This window comes from Haemaphysalis longicornis, unplaced genomic scaffold (assembly GCF_048455015.1).
Source record: "Haemaphysalis longicornis isolate Haplotype H1 unplaced genomic scaffold, Haemaphysalis longicornis Haplotype H1 scaffold_7, whole genome shotgun sequence".
Classification (NCBI taxonomy): domain Eukaryota; kingdom Metazoa; phylum Arthropoda; class Arachnida; order Ixodida; family Ixodidae; genus Haemaphysalis; species Haemaphysalis longicornis.
In genome coordinates, this window is record NW_027526422.1 from 195,914,004 (window position 1) to 195,933,842 (window position 19,839).

General features: G+C 45.9%; 1 protein-coding gene across 1 annotated transcript in view; it reads left to right on the plus strand.

The window, feature by feature from the left end:
* The window catches only part of LOC144146747 (signal peptide peptidase-like 2B), a 66,200-nt gene extending 48,415 nt beyond the window's left edge, over positions 1 to 17,785 (plus strand). The window contains exons 11-15 of the mRNA XM_077678671.1: positions 1 to 83; positions 3,419 to 3,496; positions 9,594 to 9,748; positions 14,567 to 14,747; positions 17,454 to 17,785. The exon at positions 1 to 83 is cut by the window's left edge and continues 74 nt beyond it. Of these exons, the coding sequence (XP_077534797.1) occupies positions 1 to 83; positions 3,419 to 3,496; positions 9,594 to 9,748; positions 14,567 to 14,747; positions 17,454 to 17,785 (829 nt within the window). The remainder of the gene's footprint in view (positions 84 to 3,418; positions 3,497 to 9,593; positions 9,749 to 14,566; positions 14,748 to 17,453) is intronic.
* Positions 17,786 to 19,839: the final 2,054 nt, after the last annotated feature.

Below are 19,839 nucleotides of genomic sequence, written 5' to 3' on the forward strand. Positions count from 1 at the left end.
CCCGAAGCTGGTCAGGGCAAAGTTCCAAGTGTGCGTCGCGAGCAAGTTCTCCATTCTTGGCCTGGGAGACATCCTGGCACCAGGTATTCACTCACTTACGCATCTTTCTCCATCTCCCGGCGTAGCATTTTCGGCGACACGCAAGCCATAAGCAGAGCGTGTACCCAAACATTCACACGCTGGAATCGCCCAGGCATGAACGCGGGCATTACTTTTCGCGGGTGCGCTACGCTGCTCGGAGAAACACGAAGCCTGGTCTATTCTGAATTATATCAGAAAGAAGGAGTGTTAATTTTTCTTTTTTTTTTTTACTGAGCAGTATAATTGTGTCCATGGAAATACCGCGTCTCGTGAAGAAGTAAGGTTTCTGTTCCACAGTGCGCGCGTGGTTTTGTGACAGTGGTTTAATATTAAACCCTGCGAGTCTTCAACCCTCCCGTGATGCTTTCGTGAGCAATAAAGCAAGCTTTGCAATGAAACACCTTACTATTTCACCTGCCCAATGCACACCTTGATGACAGTTTTTAGAATATTTTTGCAATATTAAAAAACACTCAATATATATTTAGTACAGTCAACTGAAATTTACTAGGGAATTGTGGAAATAACTTGATAACGGGCTGTCCAAAACATGCTCTGTAGGTTTCATTTGAAATTTCTCAACAGGAACTCTACAGGAGAATCAATAGAGAGTCAACAGAGACTCAAACTGGAACTCAACAGACTTTTCGGAATATACTTTCCATTGATGCGTCACAACACGAACTCAACAGAAAAAGTATATTGAGAGTCAACAGAAAGTCAATTGGAAATTAAAAGACATGTTGACTTTCAATTAAAACACAGCGTTGAGCTTCAATTGAAACACGGTGGCCAATATTCAACGAGAACTCATTACAAAATTTCTATTCAAAGTCAAATGACGGTCAACACAATGTACTGAGTAAATTCAATTAGCTTTCAATTCAATCTTATTAACCATTTTTGTAAGCGATTGGGCGCTAATTGGTGATGCTTGATAGGCGGGTGCATTACCAGTAGGGCCACAACGTGGGTTGTCGCGGCAGGAAGTTCACGGTAAAGGACGAAGAGCAGCGAGCGAAAGTGTGCAGAGTAATAGATGTTGCGCTGTTAAACAACTGAAGGAATGCGTTGCTGCAACGGAGTGTACGCGGATTGTTCTCCTGTGAAAGATGCGCTGTGTGCTTGAAATCAGGTTGTATCATGAAAATGTACAACACTGCCAATCTCGTTGAAAAAATTGCAATGGCCGGAATTTCTCACTTAATCGACGAAATCACTGAGACATCTGGTCGTAACGATAACATACCCTATTTCAACCAACGCTAGGGAAAGGTAATAACCCACTGTAGACATTTCATATAAGAGATTAGAATAAAATATTGTTTCTGCTCCTACTACACTCATCCAGCATCGACTGCTGAGATTACCTCTTACGGGTGGAGTCAGCTCTTACCTTGCGTATGCAAATCACTCCAAGGGCAAGCTAGAAGCCTCATAGCACAGGGGTTTAGTACGTGAACTGCGAAGACGTAAAACAGTGCATTGTACTCATAGCGTTTTGCGCAATCAACCGCCAGCGATGTGTCCAATATATCTATCCGAAATCATCTGCAGCCTGTCCAGAGGAGGCATTTAAAATGAATAATTGAGGGCACTAAGGTTATAACTAAATTTAGAATACTCGATTGACCTGATATTTGCGGATGACATTGGCTTGTTCATCGAATTGGAGACCTCGTACTAAAATACCTCAGTGGATAAAAAAAATGTTTACACATACTAGGTATTGTTTATATACACCTAAATTGTGACATACGTGAATATTTCTATTTTTGTAAACATCTCAGAGATATTCTCCATGCTAGTGGAAGCTACGATAGATATTTCGACTGCAGAACTAGAGCAGACAAAGGTAAAAACGCAGTGTGAACTCCATCATAACTTTTCAACACTTCCTGAAGACGCCAAAGGAAAAGTAAAATTAGCCTAGCTAGCCACGAAAGGAATGACGCAAGCAATACATAGAGATAGGTAGTCCTCCGTTAGGAACCAAACTTTTGGGGAAGGCATCTTCGCTGAAATTGAGAGAGGAGAGGAATTACGTCGGACATATGATGCTGAGATGCCACAAGTAGGAAGGGCCACTTTGAGAGAACAGTAGTAGTAGGCAGGGACAGTGAACTCGTTGCAGGAACGAGGTGCATAAATATACGTCCAGTATACGTCCAATATACGGCTAGTGCAGCTTAAGTGTTGTTGCAAGTATACAGAAGCGGCCGTCGTTCTGAAGTGGACATAGATAGGCTGCTGCTGATGCTGAGTGGGAAGAGGAATAAGGAGTTTGTGCGCACGCAGTTGAAGCTGTTTGAGTACAACTCAATCATTCCCATTTATGATTAACGTGATGAGGTATCAGGGTTTCGCCAAAAGCATGAGCATTAGAATGGAACAATTCGAACGTACAGTTGAAATATTCTAACCGTAGGTGCTCCACAAATCATTGCTCACCCTTCTGTGGTAGCATCCGCAGATGGGTAGTGCTGTTCCGCAGCGGCTGCTCATAGCCGCTACTCATACGCTTCACGTTCCGATGAAGGAAACCAATTCAATGATAGGCACACAGCACTAGCTTTCGCAGCTCTTTTAGTTGGACTGAGTTTCATTTCACTAGATAAAAGACGTGCAGTTTCTGGTTATTGCTTTGTGTGAAGTTACTGGACGTCGAAGCGCTCTGCTTCTCTTGCCTGGAAAATTTAATTGATTGATTGTAGGGTTTAGCGCGCGGACGCAACGCAGGCGATGAGGCGCGCCGTAGTGGAGGGCTCCGGATTAATTTTGACCACCCGGGGATCTTTAACGTGCGCAGAAATCTCGTACACACGGGCGTTTTTGCTTTTCGCCTCCATCAGAAAAGCGGCGCCTGGAAAATTTAAATGTGGCATTGCAGGCAGTGCCCCAACAAAGAACCCCCAGGGTGACACATCACAAATAACGTTCTGTAATTTTTTGCTTACTGCTCAATAATAAATGTTCACCAATGGATCAGTCGCGCTTAGTCAGTGCACACGGACGGCGTTATTCAACACACCTTGTAAGTCATTTATTTCGTAATTATATATTTTGAACTGCGCTTGACGTACATGAAAATGAGTCCGCGGCAAGTTTCAATTAAGAACTTCGACCGTATAACCAAAACGCCTATGCGAAAACATGACTCCGCTTGGAGGGAATTACAATTAAATTGGGTGTACTATGGACGATAGGTATTGGGGCGATAAATGTCAGCAATCAATGTTCAAACACGTGTTTCGTAATGCATTGCTCAGGCGGGGGCAGATAGAGGTGGTAGTTTTTAATTTGGGGGTATGCTCAAGCATCGTTCCTTGCATCGCAGGGCTGCTCTTGTCGTACTGCCACACATTTGACCTGCTGTCGCTGGGGAGAAGGTTCTACTTCTACATCACTTGTGCTGGTAAGTATAAAAAAATGTTTAGATATCTGTCACTATTGTCGTTGTTGAATATGCTCATACGCATGTGTATGATAAGAATGAACAAAAAGAATAGCAACAGAAGTCGTAATATAAAGTATGAAAATTCACTGGAGAGTGCTGTGAACGTAAAAACAAGACGGTAAAAGTGATATGCCGTTGGAAAACTATCGTGTACAGTTAATGAGGGCGGGTCCCATCAACCAGTGATTTCTCGGTCCTGTGTGACAGGCGACCTTGCTTGGAAAACAGTACACGGCAAAGACAAGCCCAGTCGGCAAAAGGCTTGTCTATAACGCGCGAGAGGTGTGCTCTGGACTGCGCGGGAGACACCTCGTGATAACGCCTGGTTTGAGATAGGTGGAATGTGAGCATGCATGGCCCGTACCAGCGCGATGGCTGTGTCCCTCCTCGCTGTGCCCGTTGCCTTCGCTTCCACACGTTCTTTGACCGTAATAAGCGCTGCATGCCTGGGCTGCGGGGCCGGGAAACAAAAGCGGAGATTACCCACCTTAGCGCTCGCTGTGCGAGTTTTTCGTCTGCATTAACGTTGGCGCAAAGCTGTTCATTGTGTCATTGTTCTGCCAATGCGCTGCATGAGTAACGCGGGCACCAATATCCCGTTTCTGCGCTCGGCTTTCCACGTCACTGCTGACGGGCTAACGCCATAATACTTCATGAAACGTGCAAGCGATCACAGACTGATATCTAGTCACTCTAGAACACCGGCAGCGATGTATTTTCGGCGATCGTTCTTTTTCTCGCACATGGGAAAAAAACTCCGGCCTAAATTGCGTTGGGCGCCGCGAAAAGGCAGCGTTGAGAGTAATTAAACGCAGTCAACGTTATCCTAACCATGGCTAATCACTATTGTTTCCCGGCCGGGCAACGCAGGCAGTGCTTCTGACGTCGAAAGAAGGTACGGAAGCCAAGGCGACGGGCACCGCGACAAGGCAAACAGTCATATTGTTGATGTGGGTCCCGCACGCTCAGATTCTACGGGTCTCAAACCTGGCGTTATCACCAGATGTCTCCCGCGTAGTCCAGAGCACGCCGCTCGCGCGTTATAGACAAACCTTTTGCCGACTGTACAAGCGAAGTGACTCAAAGGTTGTGGGGACCAGGGTTCTTACGGCGGCCTAGCTCGATACTCGAGATTCGGCCGCAAGGCTAGCTACACTGAACATTGCCACGGATCGCAAACTTGGAGTAGCGGCAGCGAACAGCAAGGAACACAGGACACAGAATTCGCCCACTCCGACGTTTATTGCACGGCAATAAGGGGACATCAGGCGCGTCGCTCTGCACCGCCAAGACCACCTTAGCCAGGACGGGAGATACAGGCGTGAGGGCGGACAAAGGAAGGCCAAAAGGAGCAAGTCGTACTTAGGGCCGCTCCCGATGATCGCTGGTATCCAAAGAGGCTCTTCCTTTGTTGTCGACCCAGAACCAGGCCGCCCAGAATTTCCTGGCAAAACCTGTCACGTGAGGGGGTCGGCCGTGCCTCCCCGCTCTCACGGGCATCCTCCCGGAGGGGGAAGCGCGTGGCCGCGAAGAAAGAGGTACCACCCTCTCTCCTCCGCGGTGGGCCGAGAGAGACAGGAAAGATGGCGGAGCTCCGCAATCCCCACAAGGTCAGGCACCAGGAGGGAACAACAGGATTCCAATTTTTTCGTTTCGTCAAAAGCAGCTCTACAGAAACCATTGCCTGTTTTAAGTAGGACTTTGAACAGGCCAAACAATGCATACCAGCGCACTAAAATTGACTCTTGACTGTTGAATACATAAAAGACGTACGGCGCGGTCGCTGTTAGAGGTAACACAGAGAGCGTGGCCGCGCTCCAGGGATTGCTAAGGTTGGCTCCGCGGAATCTTTCCCCGCATGCGCAGTCAGTGCCAGAGGCGGAGATAGCTGCGCTTTGTCTGCTACGGTTCCTCCCACTTTGCCTCGCGTGACAAGAATACACAATCAATCTAGCCATTTGTAAATCAAGTATTTGTAAATCCACGCTTCAGATTTATTACAAGATAAATCACAAAACATCCAAAATTTGGTTGCCTTCCTGGAAAACTTGGCTCGAATACTTTAACTGAGCGCCATGGCTGCAGTGCTTTTGTACAAGAGTAGGCGTGGGGAACTAGACGGAACAGTAGCAGACGACGCGCAGTTGTCTCTTCCTCTGGCAGTGATTGCGCATGTGCCGGAAGATTAACGCGGCGCCAATAGTGGCGCTCCGTTGAGAGGGGCGACGCGATTTATGTTGCCTCTAACAGTGGGCGCGCCTGTACATTCATACGGCATTTTGCGCAGGCGCAAAGGGGCTTAAACCCAACTAATGCCAGGCTTACGGCGCAATAAATTCCCCTCCTTTTCGCCTACTACCAAGTGTCCATTTGCAAAAAATGCAGGACAACCGCTGCCGCGGACTTAATGCGACTGCATCTCCATCGGCATTTTTTCGCCTTGGCAATTACTTCCTGCTACGTGTTTCCAGTTGTGTCGTTTCCTTTGAACAAAGCTTCATGGCGGAATAAAAAATTCCCTCGCACTTCCCCGAGGGGGAGAGTGTGTAAGTGCGAATGAACGAGTTGAATTTGCGCGGGTCGGTAATGTTCGCGAAAGAGAGATCACACACACACACAAACTACAAAGAAAGAAAGAAAGATGCATTTATTCACAGACACCTATTTGTGTTGTCCTTGTACTTGATTGCTAGAGCGGATCTCAGCTTTGAAATTTCGTGTCAGTACTCCTTTAAGCGGGTGCATTAGCCCTTCTCACGCCCGATTCCTGGCCAATCCCCCACGTGGGTATGTGCCATGCACAGACACCTATTTGTGTTGTCGTTGTACTTGATTGCTAGAGCGGATCTCAGCTTTGAAATTTCGTGTCAGTACTCCTTTAAGCGGGTGCATTAGCCCTTCTCACGCCCGATTCCTGGCCAATCCCCCACGTGGGTATGTGCCAAGTAAGTGGGAATGCACGGGTGATGCGAAAGAATTCTTCTTGGCCAATCGCCCTAAGTGGGTATGTGCTAAAGAAATTAGGAACTCTTCTTGGCCAATCGCCCTAAGTGGGTATGTGGTGCGGACGGACGGACGGCGGTGGACGCGTGATTCAGGGTCGCTTAAGAAGTGCATTCGCACTTAAAAGTTACTTGAGGCAAATATTCCTGCTCACATGTCTCGAATTCAAAAGCGCGTTGGCTTTTACTGCATGTTCACAGGTATTGGACGCTTGCAGCGTTTCCGCTTTGCCGTCATTGGGTGGTCGACCGCGCTTAGCCGACACAGAAACTTGTGTTACTTACAACCGACGTCGAAGCACTTTTTATGCCTCGACATAAGGCGAGTCATCCCGGTGACTCCAGCGAACCTCGGTCGTCGTGACGATTTCCCTGGTTCCAGTTTTAATGGCACGCGATCGTGTAGCCGTGAGGGGTTCGCATTTGTTGTATGTGGCTAGTTATTGATTTCCGTTTCCCACTTTTGTTCCAAAGCCTTGTTCTACCCGCACACTAAAATTTGAGGCCATCTCTCCTCACAACGCGGGTTTTTTGTCTCGTTTTGCACATAAAACATCGGCCTTTCTAAATAAATTACTTATAGCTCTTAAAAAGAGAAGGAACCCAAATTCTTAAAGCGGTTACGTGAATCTAGCCTGGCCCCATACATAAGCGAGCTCTTCAAGCTTGCTGTTTGTGTAATAATCGTAATTTCGCTTAATCTTAATTTCGCTTAGCCATTATGCGTTCTACAGTTTCACTTCTTTTTTGCAAATAGCTACAACACAGACCACAAAGAATACCGTATTTGTACCAGTCGAACGCGCACCTTTTTTTTGTCTGCTAAAAATACCCTTCACTTTTGCGTGCGGGTTAAAATCACGCATAAAACCGAAATGGGCATACCTTAGAGAGCTGGTGCACATATTTTTGCTGCTGCAATTAGAAGCTATTTGAGTGCTTACGGCTCCGAAGGGGTACCACTTCGAAGCATCACGGAGACATGAGACCGCGATTGTCCTAAACAAATCGGTGCGATATTAACACAAAAGTGTTTTATTCCGAGGTACACAAAGATTTCACTGACGTCATATCTGTCACGGAAATGACGGCAGTACAATGAAGCAACCGGCCTGTGAAGGGTGCACCCCTGCGCACCGGGTCTTCTTGCGGGGAAGCAACCTTTAGTACTGAAGAGTACGTTATACTTAGCGTTATTCGTTTCCGGGTTTTAAATTTTGACACAAAATTTTATACCGCGATACACCAAGATTTCACTGACGTCATATTCGTCACAGAAATGACGCCAGTACACCTTTGCAGCAGCGACCCGCCAGCAGGACGTCACTCGCCAAGCACACCCGCAGGACAGACGCTGACCCGCAAATCATGCTCAGCCAGAGATTTCGCTGCGGATTTCACTTTAGCGTTTCACCGATTCCTAGTACAAAGGAATCAACCACAGTTTCTTTTTTCATGTAAAGCCGTACCGCCCCTGGGTAAGGATGTTTTCGATAACTTCAATACTTTCTGTTGAAATTCAAAAATGATCAGGGACTCAACCAACTTCTGGTCACGTCTGAAATTATGAAGGTCAATGCACTTGACACTGCAAACACTTTCAAATGTTCCCCGCTCAAGTTGTAATGCCAACAGGAGCTGGAAAAGTAGCCTTATGAAGCACAGTGAATTTTTCCATAATTTTTTTCCAGGTACGTGGTCTTGTCTTTTACACCTGCGCGTTAAAATCTGCATCAAAATATATTTTTTTCAATATTTCAATGTACACTTCCCTGCGCGTTACAATCGGGAACGCGTTAGAATCGTGCAATTACGGTATAGATAGTTATTGAACTCGACATCCCTACGCCTGTGCAAACCCGGATTTGGCAAAAAAAAAAAAAACGTTTCGCCGTAGAACTCGGTTGAATGGTAACGGTGACCCGTTCAATTGCAGTGCATTACAAATGCCCGCACTTTAAGTCTCTTCCTTGTAGATTTTCGCTGCTGGCGTCTTTATACCATTATCTGCATCTGTTTGTATCGGTGTTTGTAGCTCCCCAAAGAGAGGACTGATTACAATGCAGCCCGGCAGCTATGATTAAAGTCTGCAAAGGCGCCTTGTTTACCATATTTACTGCGCAATTCCTTGCATATATACCACGTTTTACGAGGAGTGCAAAGTTATAGTTTACAAATTATTACTGAGGCAGAAAGGGTGCAAACACGTGATAGTTTAATGTAGTCACTGCGATTTCGATTTTCAATGCCATCATTCCAGCGTTTGATAACCGCGTGTCAAATAAGAACAAATTTGCTCGGAATTCTGGAGCAAAAATTCATAAGCCTCCCGAATTACATGTTTTTCTTTTTCTCTGAGTCGTTGGCTCTGATTTCCTAACAGTTTCTGGACAGGTTGGCACAGCATTATGTGCAACGGGCTTTTATAAGCACGATGTAGTGCTGTCGCGAGAGAATTGTGAAAAATGAATATTGAAGCGTAGGTATACGCTTACGAAGCGCCGTTAAAAACCAATCGTAAAACAAGAAGACTAACGAAGAAAGTTTCCGTCTACGTCGGGCACCATTGTTTTGATTATAAAAATAGTTATTGTGTTTAAGGAGTTGACATAAGTAATAGGCTAATTTTGGTCACGAAGGAGCAAATAAATTAAACAGGGACGTCAGAAAAAATGGCTGGCGATTACGATAATCCCTAACGAGAAATTTGTGCACACCGCAAATTGCCGTCTTTGGGATGACGGCGAATTCTTGCTGCTTGTCATGAAGTGATCGCCGCATCAGTGAACCCACGGAGGAGCCCATGTCTCGCGCAATCCTCATCATACCGCCCTCCCCCTCGCATTTCCTGCAGTCTTTCCTCTTCCGAGTTCCTGCTCGTTCTATCTCAATAGTCTCCGATGTCCTTCGTTCTATCTTTCGGTGTCCTTCGCCCCCTTCGTTCACTATGTTACAAAGAGAGAAAACGGTGCAGCGGAACCACAGGAGCGGGCGCTTAAATGCTACAGACTAAAAATATATGACGCGTGTGCATGCTGGCCATCGCTTTGCAGCGTACGGCGTCGGCATGGTGGTGACGTTCGTGGCGCTGCACCTCATGCGCAATGCCCAACCGGCGCTGCTGTACTTGGTGCCGTGCACGATCTTGCCCACTGTTTTGGCGGCCTGGTACAGGGGAGAGCTGTTTCACATCTGGAACGGCCTGCGTGTGAGTACCGACTGCACTAGTGTTGCGAGGGCCGTGCGGAATTGATGTCATACATTCTTAACGTGGTTTTGTAGCTACGGGGGCGTTTTATATCTTCCAAACATAAAAAAGAAGGAGCATGCTTCATGTATGCCTGAGCAAAAATAAATCGTCCATAAACCCTACTTAGACATCCAGTGCTACAGGATCCGTTAAATTCCTCCTTTTGTATTTGTTTGGAATGAAGTCCATGGGTGTGCTTTTGCTACATAATAAATCACAGGGAATGTGCCAGCATTTCTTCTTATTATCCAAATCATTCCCACTGTCGCCATCAAACAGAACAATAAATAGATGGTCAAAAATGGCACATGTTTATGTGCCAACATGCCGCTACGACGAAGAAGCCGTTAACAATTTGTGAGGGTGTTCAGTAGCAATGAACAAGGCAAAATAGGAATGCACGAGGGTAATGGTTCAGTTCATTGCAAAAAATACACAAAAAAGCAGGTGCGCATGCAGTTAGGAACTTTGGACCTTGTAGTCAGAAAACACTAAAAAATACACTAAGTTAGATTTTCGGGATTAAATAACTCACAACTATTGACTTTAACAATAGCATCTCATCATAGTTTCATACTTTTGGTGGGAAGAAATTGCATACGTCAAGAGGGAGGATAAAAGAACAAAAAATAGCGCCTCAGAACACTTCTGAAGAGGCTCGCAGTTATAGCGGGGAAGAAAATACCGTCAATGTATTGAATTACGAGCTAACGGTGACATCCAAAGACTCAGCATTGAGTGTAAGAGCAGAGAAATCCATTGATATAACCGGTGATCTATATAAGAAAACGAAACGCTTCATTCAAAAACACACATGATTCCAGCTTCTCTGAAGGAACTAAGGAAACTGGCTGATTTATCCAAACTTTTACCAATACAAAAGCCGCGGATATTTGATCGTACGCCATGACAAATATTTAATAAAGAATAAACATCGATATAAACTGGAAATCCCCGCAAAAGAGGCATAATATTTTCTCTGACACCGTATGTGCAGGCGGGCATTAAAAAGGGGCTGCAACAAACTACATTGGCTATACAGGGTGATCAAAAGTAGGTCGACAGATTTTGTAAAAATTACGCGCTTAGATATACGTAAAAAGCACTTCTACAGTGATGTTATGCACCCAGGGGACACAGAATGAGGTGGTAACAATTGATATCGTTGGCTTGATTAATTCAAATTGAATAACTAACATTTTTGGTGGCTTAAGTAAGCAGGCATATTTGTAAAAGTTGGACGCAATCGTGTTTCTACGCAGTTTCATTTCGCAGAAGTCTTCTTGCGCATCCGTTCTCAGAGATAGCAAACTGCGAACTTTAATGGCCGTTCACATTATTCCGTATGCAAGACAATATGGTCTAACGCCAAGCCCCCCTCCCCCCCCACCCGTTTTTGTGACGTGCCTGCTGTGTACGGTGTTTAGTTTGACAACAGGGTGCAGGCATAGGAAAAGGATAACTTGCATTTTTTATCTCTTGCCTTGCGTTAACGCAATCTGCAGTACCCGGAACGGCTTTTGAAACAGAGAACAAATGGTAGGAGATTTGCGCCGTTCCTCACTGGCTGCTATGCGTAATTATGCGAACAGCAATTAATATTCGCAGCGGACTATTTCCGATTACAAATGCACTAGAAGAATTATTCCAAATGAAACTGTGTAGAAACACGATTGCGTCTAACTTTTGAATACAAACATGCATCTTTACTGCACCCACTAAAAAGTAATTATTAAATTTTAGTTAATTAGGCTGGCGACATCAATACTTGCCACCTAATTTGTGTCTAACTGCGCGCCTAACCTCACTGTAGAGGTGGTCTTCAAGTAAAGCTAAGTGCTAAGTTTGAAAGAAAAAAAACATGTCTAGTTAATTTTGATCAGCCTGTATATCGGAAACAGCGGAAAAGCTTTATGCGAGACTTGTTCGCTTGTGACTGAATTGAAAAAACCTTATTGAAATGGTAGAAATCGCAAAACTAATTCCCAAAGTAATGGCAGACGACGTTGAAAATGCACTGAAACATATAAAAACGGCAATGTCCCCAGTGATGAGAGAATGATACCGAGCTGTGGCACGATGATGGAACTAAAAACTTGCAGAATCATTTTAGCAATACCTAAGCGAGTCTAAAGTACCCATGGCACAAAAAAGCGTGCGGATAACTATAATAATAAAACTGGTGATATCAAACAGCTCAAAAATTGCAGCCCCATCAGCCCCTGTCTGTTATAGAGAAAGTATTCCGTAGCCTATTACCCAGCCACGTAGCCAAGACTTTCAACACCCCAGAGAGCAGGCATGGCATAGGAGTGAACAGTGGATCTTAATAATACGTGCACAGAAATGTTCGAAAAATATGGTCATTGTAGCAGATATTCGCACTAGGCATTTATATATTATGAAAGAGCATTTGAGTCAGCAGTCATCGCCCCTGTGGTGAAATCGACAGATCACGGACTAAAGGAACCACACAAAGCGCTGTTTGAACGCATCTACAAGAAATGCACGGGCACGATACTTCAAGACAAGTGAGAAATATTCAGTCAGGGGGTGTGCCAGACAAGGGGACCCATTCTCTCCGATATTAACTACAGGAGGTCTTGGCGTTGTATTTAGGAAATTTAATCGGAACGAAGCGGGGGTGTTAGAAATTGCGGAATAGTTGATTCACCTTAAATTTTTATATTCCGTCGTTTTATTGGGGCGGCGTATGCAAATCTTGCGGAAATTCCTAACGAACTGGGCTTGGAAAGCCTAGCATTTGGAAGAAAGACAAACACAAAAAATTGAAGCAATGTAAACGGTCATACATTCACCTGCACCTTGAGTACCTTTCAATAGACCTTCAAGGCAGTTAATAAAATATTTCAACAAGTGGGTGAATACCTGCGGGAAGTTTTCTGTGCTGATTCAAATCTTGAGAAGTAAATTAGGGAGAAGGCCGCATTTAGGGAGCATTCAGAAACCATGAGCAGTGAGCTTTCTTCTGCCCCTAGAGACGCATACAACCAGTGCGTGCTTCCTTTACTGACATTGGCAACTTCCTGGGGGTCCTAGTAGGTACCTCGAAGGAGAGCTAGGTCAGGGCCCGAGGCGTCATAAAAACAACAGGGGTACCTGGGCCAAACATGGCTGCTGCACTGAAATTTGCGGCACAAATGTCGAGTTCGCTCACGCCAATGCAAACAAGGAGAAGCCTTTGTTATCTGGAACAATGGTGACAATTGCACTAGCACGCCCTCAATTGCGCTACTGGATTCTCAAGTGGCATTTCTTGAGAAAGTGGGATTTCGGACGGGGTATTTATTGTCATTACGTCTTCCTTTGTTACTCGCACGCGCATCTTTCTGTGTTCTTTTCCGGTCTGAAAAAGTCGATCAATTGTTAGTTCAGCGCTGGTTCTGTGTGTTCTTCGCCTCGTCGCGTACTTTGGTGGGGTTGAAAAAATGAAGGGTCATCAAAAGATCCACAGTTTGAACTTCGCCATAAAAAACCTTGCTAGGTGTCCGGGAATAGACTCGGGCCGGATACATTTGGATAAGATTATGTGTAATAACCGTTGAATGGTCATGTCATGCGAATGACAGACAACCAGTGCACCATTCTTTCAACGAATTGGCTACCGAACGACGTCACGCAAACTACAGCAAGACCGAAAACTCTATGTAGGGAAGAAAGGCAACAGTTTGATGTAATAGAAAGGGCTTCAAGCACCTCTACTTGGAATGGTTTAAAGTTGTGGTAAGAAGCCTTCACCTTGCGCTTGACTCGATTGCGTGGCGAGTGATCAGGATGCAAATAAAACAATGATTAGGACATTGCTAGAAATGTTAAGAAGTTGTTGAATTCGTCTACTAACATTGTTTGGCAGTAAGCTCCTGGGACACTTTTGAACTGCCTGTAACATTGTTAGGAAAGTAAACCGCACCATGTTTTGGGGTAGCGTAAACTATTAAAAAGAGGTCGTGGCACTTACTTATAGAACACTCACCAAATACTTGTCCCAGTATAAACGAGGTACATAGTGGACTTTACTAACTGGCCATGAATGATCTAGTAAAAGCTACGCACGACAATGTTTTTCGGCTGAGCGTTCAGCGCGACACAGATACATTCAACACGCATATACCACACTTAAACAACCAACGAATAAATTGAGCAAGAAAATCAAAGGAATGCACGAGTAGAGCACGAACAATTCAGTTACCTTAGAAATAAATCTGCTCTTCTTGCTTTTATAGCGAGCAGCGGAAAGTCCTCTGATAGAGTTAGTGGGCGTGTCGCAAAAATCAAATATTTTTTCGATAATTTTAGGATTATGCATTTTAATGTGAGCATATACAAGTCATCATGCGGATTTGCAAAAAAACGTTGTAATCGTGCTTTGGAGTGGGAAAGGTTCTGTAGTTATTAGGTTCAATAATTCATAGGATTTTGTTACCGTCAGTGAATCTTAGTATCAAAGCAGTTGCTAAGTGCACGTTCTAGACTAGTAACAGATCCACACCTAGTACCGTTCTGGGGTGTACTAAAATTCGTAAGCAGTTAGTAAATACAGGCATTACTACCCTTTTACGAACTTTTTCTTAAGAGTGTATACTCTCCCAGTTTTCCTCCAGCACACTTTAATTTCCGCTTTCGCCTCGGGGATGGTGCAATGACGAGGGTATTAGATGATCTAGTATCTTTAGCGCATCTGCAGATGTGGTCCAGCTGCGTTGTCTTGCGTTTAATTACCGTAGTTCAAATTACATTTGCCAACATTTTCGACAGCTTCATTCCACGGCGGCCAGCTCAGCGGCTGAAGCAGGCAGCAAAGCGTCAAAGCCGGCTCCGCCGAACAATAAATCACCGGACAACTCGGAGATCGAGCTGGATTCCCCTGGAGAGGAAGACGCACCCGAAGCTCCGAGAAAGCGCCGAGGAAACAAAAGGTCACGAAGCATGTCCCAAGGTGCGCACTGCAAAAAGCGTGAACTCCAGCTTTTTTTATAAAAAGAAGAACGCGCAGTGCATGCATTAGATACTACCGTGCTGAAAGGTATTAATGAGAGCCTGGCAGGGTGGCGGTCTTCCCTGAACGGCGGTTTTATTATTAAGGCAAACTGTAGCTGAAACTGCGGCGCGCACTGGCACGCGAGCGTGTTTCTTTTCCTCCTACAGAAGAATCTGCGATACAGTAAACGGTACCTATATCGAAAGCTTGCGTGGCGCGAGTGTAGCACACAGAACTCGACTTCTCTTTGGAACGAATGAATAACCTTTATGAATATGTCCTGCTAAAGCGCTAATAACCAGAACTGAAAAGGAACCTCGCCGCAAACCACCGCAAACGACGTCACTGCTGCGTCCGGTTTCGCGCGCAAGTTGTCTGGGCATGGGGATGCAGCGACAGTGGCGGCGTTGTAGTGATATAGAGGATGGCTTGTCTCGCTGCGCAACGATAACTGTCTTCGGCACTGATTAGGAGGGACTGCAGCAGGATACGTTTGTTCCCTCTCGCTCACCTTATGACTTTGCGCACATGCTGCCACGGCGAGCTCTTTGTGTGTATACCGCCTATAGCACCTCTGTCAAGCCGTCATGCCATTTAGGAACCTAATGCCGCTTCAGGGAGTTACCAGCTGTGCAGCCCACGGCAGGCGATAGAGACAGCACTATACCTGATGCTGCAACAGGTGCCGGATTTATTCTATCACCGTGATGGTATTGCAAGCTGCCGTGGCTAGGATTATGACGACACTGCAAAATAATTTAAAGGAGATAGCCTTCCATGCTTTGTCCCCGCCAAAATCCTACATCGGAGTCGTCAGCGGCACTATGATGATAGCAAAAATTTATTGACTGAGGTTTCAGGACTCCACCAACAAATGTCATTCCATTGCTGGCGAACGGTCATATGCTGCAGTTCACATTGGCTGCGACAGCTCATTAGGCGGTGCTACATTGGCGAAGGCATTCCCGTACCGAGTTCCATCGCCTCCGTCATGTAGACCTAGCGTGGTGGACGAGCGGGGGGCAGAGCAGCTGTATTGACGTTGAGGACAAAGAGCCGAGGGCGAACTTAACTGATTCACTGCATGGCGAGATGAACAGCGATGATTGCAGCATGGCGTCGACGGGCAGGGCGACGCTCTTAACTCATCCCCTTAAACTACCGAGAGGGTGGAACGTATACACAGGAGCGATAACTGCTCCACCGCCTCCCCAGCTGTTTGCAGATGGCGTGAACAAAGTGCAGACGCACAAGAACATTGTTTCCCGGTATCCTGATAGTCGGAGCACGTTGAGTCTGAGAGGTGGGTAAATGAGAGCGCTGTGCTGGTGGCGTCCACTCACAGATTCAAGTCTCAACACGATACCCTGTAGAACAGTTAGTTTTGAATTGCTCCGGGATTGATCCACCGCATAGGCTTGTGCCCGCGCGGCGGGCGCACTCCTGGTTGTCGAAACATGTCTGAAGAAGGTGGGCTGTGCCGCCAAGCTCCAGAAGGTACCCCGCACTGCACCAAACTTGCAGCACGCCAGCTCAGGGTAGCGGCGCTCTAAATCGTAACAGCCGCTAACACGGGTTTGGGCCAGCCTAACGCACTGGATATCTGCTTGGCTGACGTTGCCATTTGCTGAGGCGCGCCATGTGACTATTAACGCGGATATGCGATCGTGTGTATTCTGTGTTCGTGGCCGTTCGTTAGCTACGTCATTGTAACGATGTTGTAGCGGTCAAATGTCAGCCCCTATTCTTAGGAATTTGAGTGCTAACATCGTCAGCCAGAACTCGTACCTTGATGTGCAATGAGTTTGACGGTGCTTGGGATGTGGTCGCGCACCAACACAGTGAAAAGCCGCCCTGTAAAAAGCGATGACCCCATTGTGAGAGCAATTACGTAAACGCAGGCAACTAGATAGCTCTGAAGATAGGGACCACTATTGCATTTAACAGAAATTGAAGAGAACGGCCAGATTTTCCAACGTTGACTTTGAATATCAGCCTAGGAAAGTACTCACCTAGATCGAGTGGCCAATCGAAACTTTAGTAAGAAGCTCACGGCCTAGTCGACAATTTCTAGTCGGCTCTTACTCGCCCACATATATCACATACTCACGTAAGGGGATAGGCCTATTAAAATGACAGCTTTCGATAGAAGCTCACGACCGACTCAGGGATTCCAACTCGGCGGCGACTCGTACAGCCACCCTCCTATCTCACACCCAATCAGCGGGTTCGGCTAGCGGCAATAACCAGCGGCCGCCAGAAGCTCATGAACGATTAACCAATCCCGATAGGCTGCAGCGCAACCAAACATACCCACGATGCCACACACCCATTCGGGGGGATTGAAGCCTTAAGGGAAGGCGTCTTAAGTGTCTCTAGGAATTGACAGAAAACTTTAAGGGCAGTAGGGGTTATGCTGTTCGAATGTTACCACACCGGGGGAGCTATACGGTGTGAAGAAACAGACGCTACAATCGAAAAACTATGGAGTCGATAGTGGTGGCCTTTGAATCATAACGACAGCGTACGTTCCACAGTAAACACGAATAGGCTTACGCTACTATAGCCAAGGAAGTTGCATATCATCAGCTGAAATCTGTATGAACAATCGAACATTGGCTAGGCAATCTATGTATTTGACATGGTGTTGTTTTCCTTCTGCAGGTCCACCGAAGTCGGCTGTGAGAGGCGGCGCAGCTATAGAGACCGTCGTGGCCGAGGGTGACATCAACGGTGCGACGACTTGTGACGCCTTTTTTATCGACGTGGCGGAGCGCCTCATGATGCCCTCGCCCAGCGCGCTTCCACCGTACTCGCGCAAGCCAATGCGAGCCGGTGGTGAGAATGCAGACGCAGTGATCCAGGACGTTCGCAGGACCTCTGCTGTTTACAAGTGGGACGAAGGGGTCCTTAATGGCTGCTGTGGCTCACTCGGAGGGATGAAGACGGGGGACGTGGACATTTTGCCGGAATCTTCCGCTCTGTTTCCCGCTTAGAAGAGCAGATATCTTGAATAAATCTATTTTGCTGTTTTATTACGTACGAACTTTAGCCACCCTGGCGCGTTTTTTAGCGTAAGTTACACTGGCCGAGGTTGAGCAGTTTCGCGTGCACCTTGAAAGGCCGTGCTGCGCAAGCGCGATGAGCATTGGATTGGATTGGAGTGGATTGGATTTGGATTAGATTGGATTAAATTGTATTGTATTGCATTGCATTGGCAATCCAATCCAGTTGGAGTATGAGTGTATAGAAATTAGGTCTGCACATTCGCCGGTCTGCACAGTCCAGAGGAGTGACGTCATAGCCGCGGCAGACGCACTGGCGCCGGCGCATGCCCAGCTGTGCTCATCCGTTAAACAGTAGCCAAGTCTAACGGTGCGCCCGAGTCGCTTGATAGCAATTTCGCGTGGCTCCTGGAAAGCCGTGCTGCGCATGCGCGAGGAGCAGTGACTGGACTGTATTGTACCGGACTGGACTGGATTGGATTGGATTGGAAATTGTTTTAGTAGAAGTACGCATAATAATCAGCTAATTCTAGACAACCAGCAAACCTAAGAATAACCAGCTGAAACATAGCTCACGTTACGTATATGCTGGCATAGCCGAGCTAAGCCACTGCTAATTTTTTATCAAAGAGTTGGGGGGAGCAATCGAAGCGGTAAGTTCGTAAATAAATCAGTGTGACCATGCGGCCAATCTTATATGCGTTGAAATCTAAAGGCAGGAGTAACTAGTACTGTGTCATTGCTGCTGCATCTTAAATTGTACTTCGGAATGGGACATCTTCTAGGGAAAGGTAAAGTTTGATTCGGGTACACCATGCTGCTTATACTGAGTAAGCGATATTTTACGCTGACGTTTTTTTTACCCCCAACAAGCAACGCCATGAGCAGAAAATGATGTGGGAGGTGTTGAGTTAAAGCACGCCAAAAGTACAGTAACATATTGTGACCATTGCTTATTACTGAAAGTGCAGAGGCCCGCCATCAACAAACAACGAACCAGCTTCAAGTGTCGGCATTCACGCGTACAAACAAAGAGGTCACAAGAATGATCAAATGCAGGAATTTCGAAATTTTCCAAACTGAGATAATATGAATGCACCTTTTCAATCGGCGTTCTGAAACGGTGGCCTCAGCTTGCAAGTGGCGCTTTCTGCTGTTTCGAGATTAATGCGGAGCTTAGGTTTTCGGACTTCACTGAGTAGGCAAATAAAATGCGCACTGAACAAATATCCTGTACTCGCGTGATAATTTACAAATTTTTTTTTCTTCAAGAATTAATTGCTACCATTTAGTTTGGGCCTTGTTTACTAAGGAAAACAAACTTCATGTTTTGCCAAAGAGGTTTGTACGATCGGTAGAGAACGTGAAAAGTACGTGTAATACTCGCTGATTATTTGAAAAATATAACCGCATGCTTATAACAAAAATGTACAATTTTATTCTGTGCAACAAAAAAAAAGTATAAGCAAGACAACAAACTGTAATCTATTCCTAAAGCAGTTCGCAGATTTATTACATACCCAGCCTAAGTATAAGACTCGAAAAAATGAAGTGTCAGCTGCTCAAACCTTTAAAACCATATGCGGCCTTCAGTCGCTGGGGATAAACTACAACGTTGCTAAATGAACTCATCTATAATGAAACTGACTTGAAAAAAATGGGCTTTTCACAATTGTGAAAACATTTTCTCCTTGCGTGTTATTCCGTCGTTCCCTTTACTTCTAATTTTCTATCGAATGTATTTTTGTTACCTCTTTTGTCGACGTGCATTTTGTACACTAATTTGTGTTTTCTGGCGATATGTATTTTGGTATCTTGTTTTGTGTTGTCTGTTTGGAAAATTAGAGCGTACTGTGCTAATGCCACAGTGATAACTCAGGCGTTTTTCGTTTAAGTGCAAATGCACTTCTTAAGCGAGCCTGAATCGTCCGCCGCCGTCGTCCGCATAGCAACAGCTGCGGGTGCGCGCGCTCCTCGTCTTCACTAGCAACGGGTGGAGATGGGCGCGCGCTACTCTCCTCCTCCTCTCTCCGCTCAGTGACTGC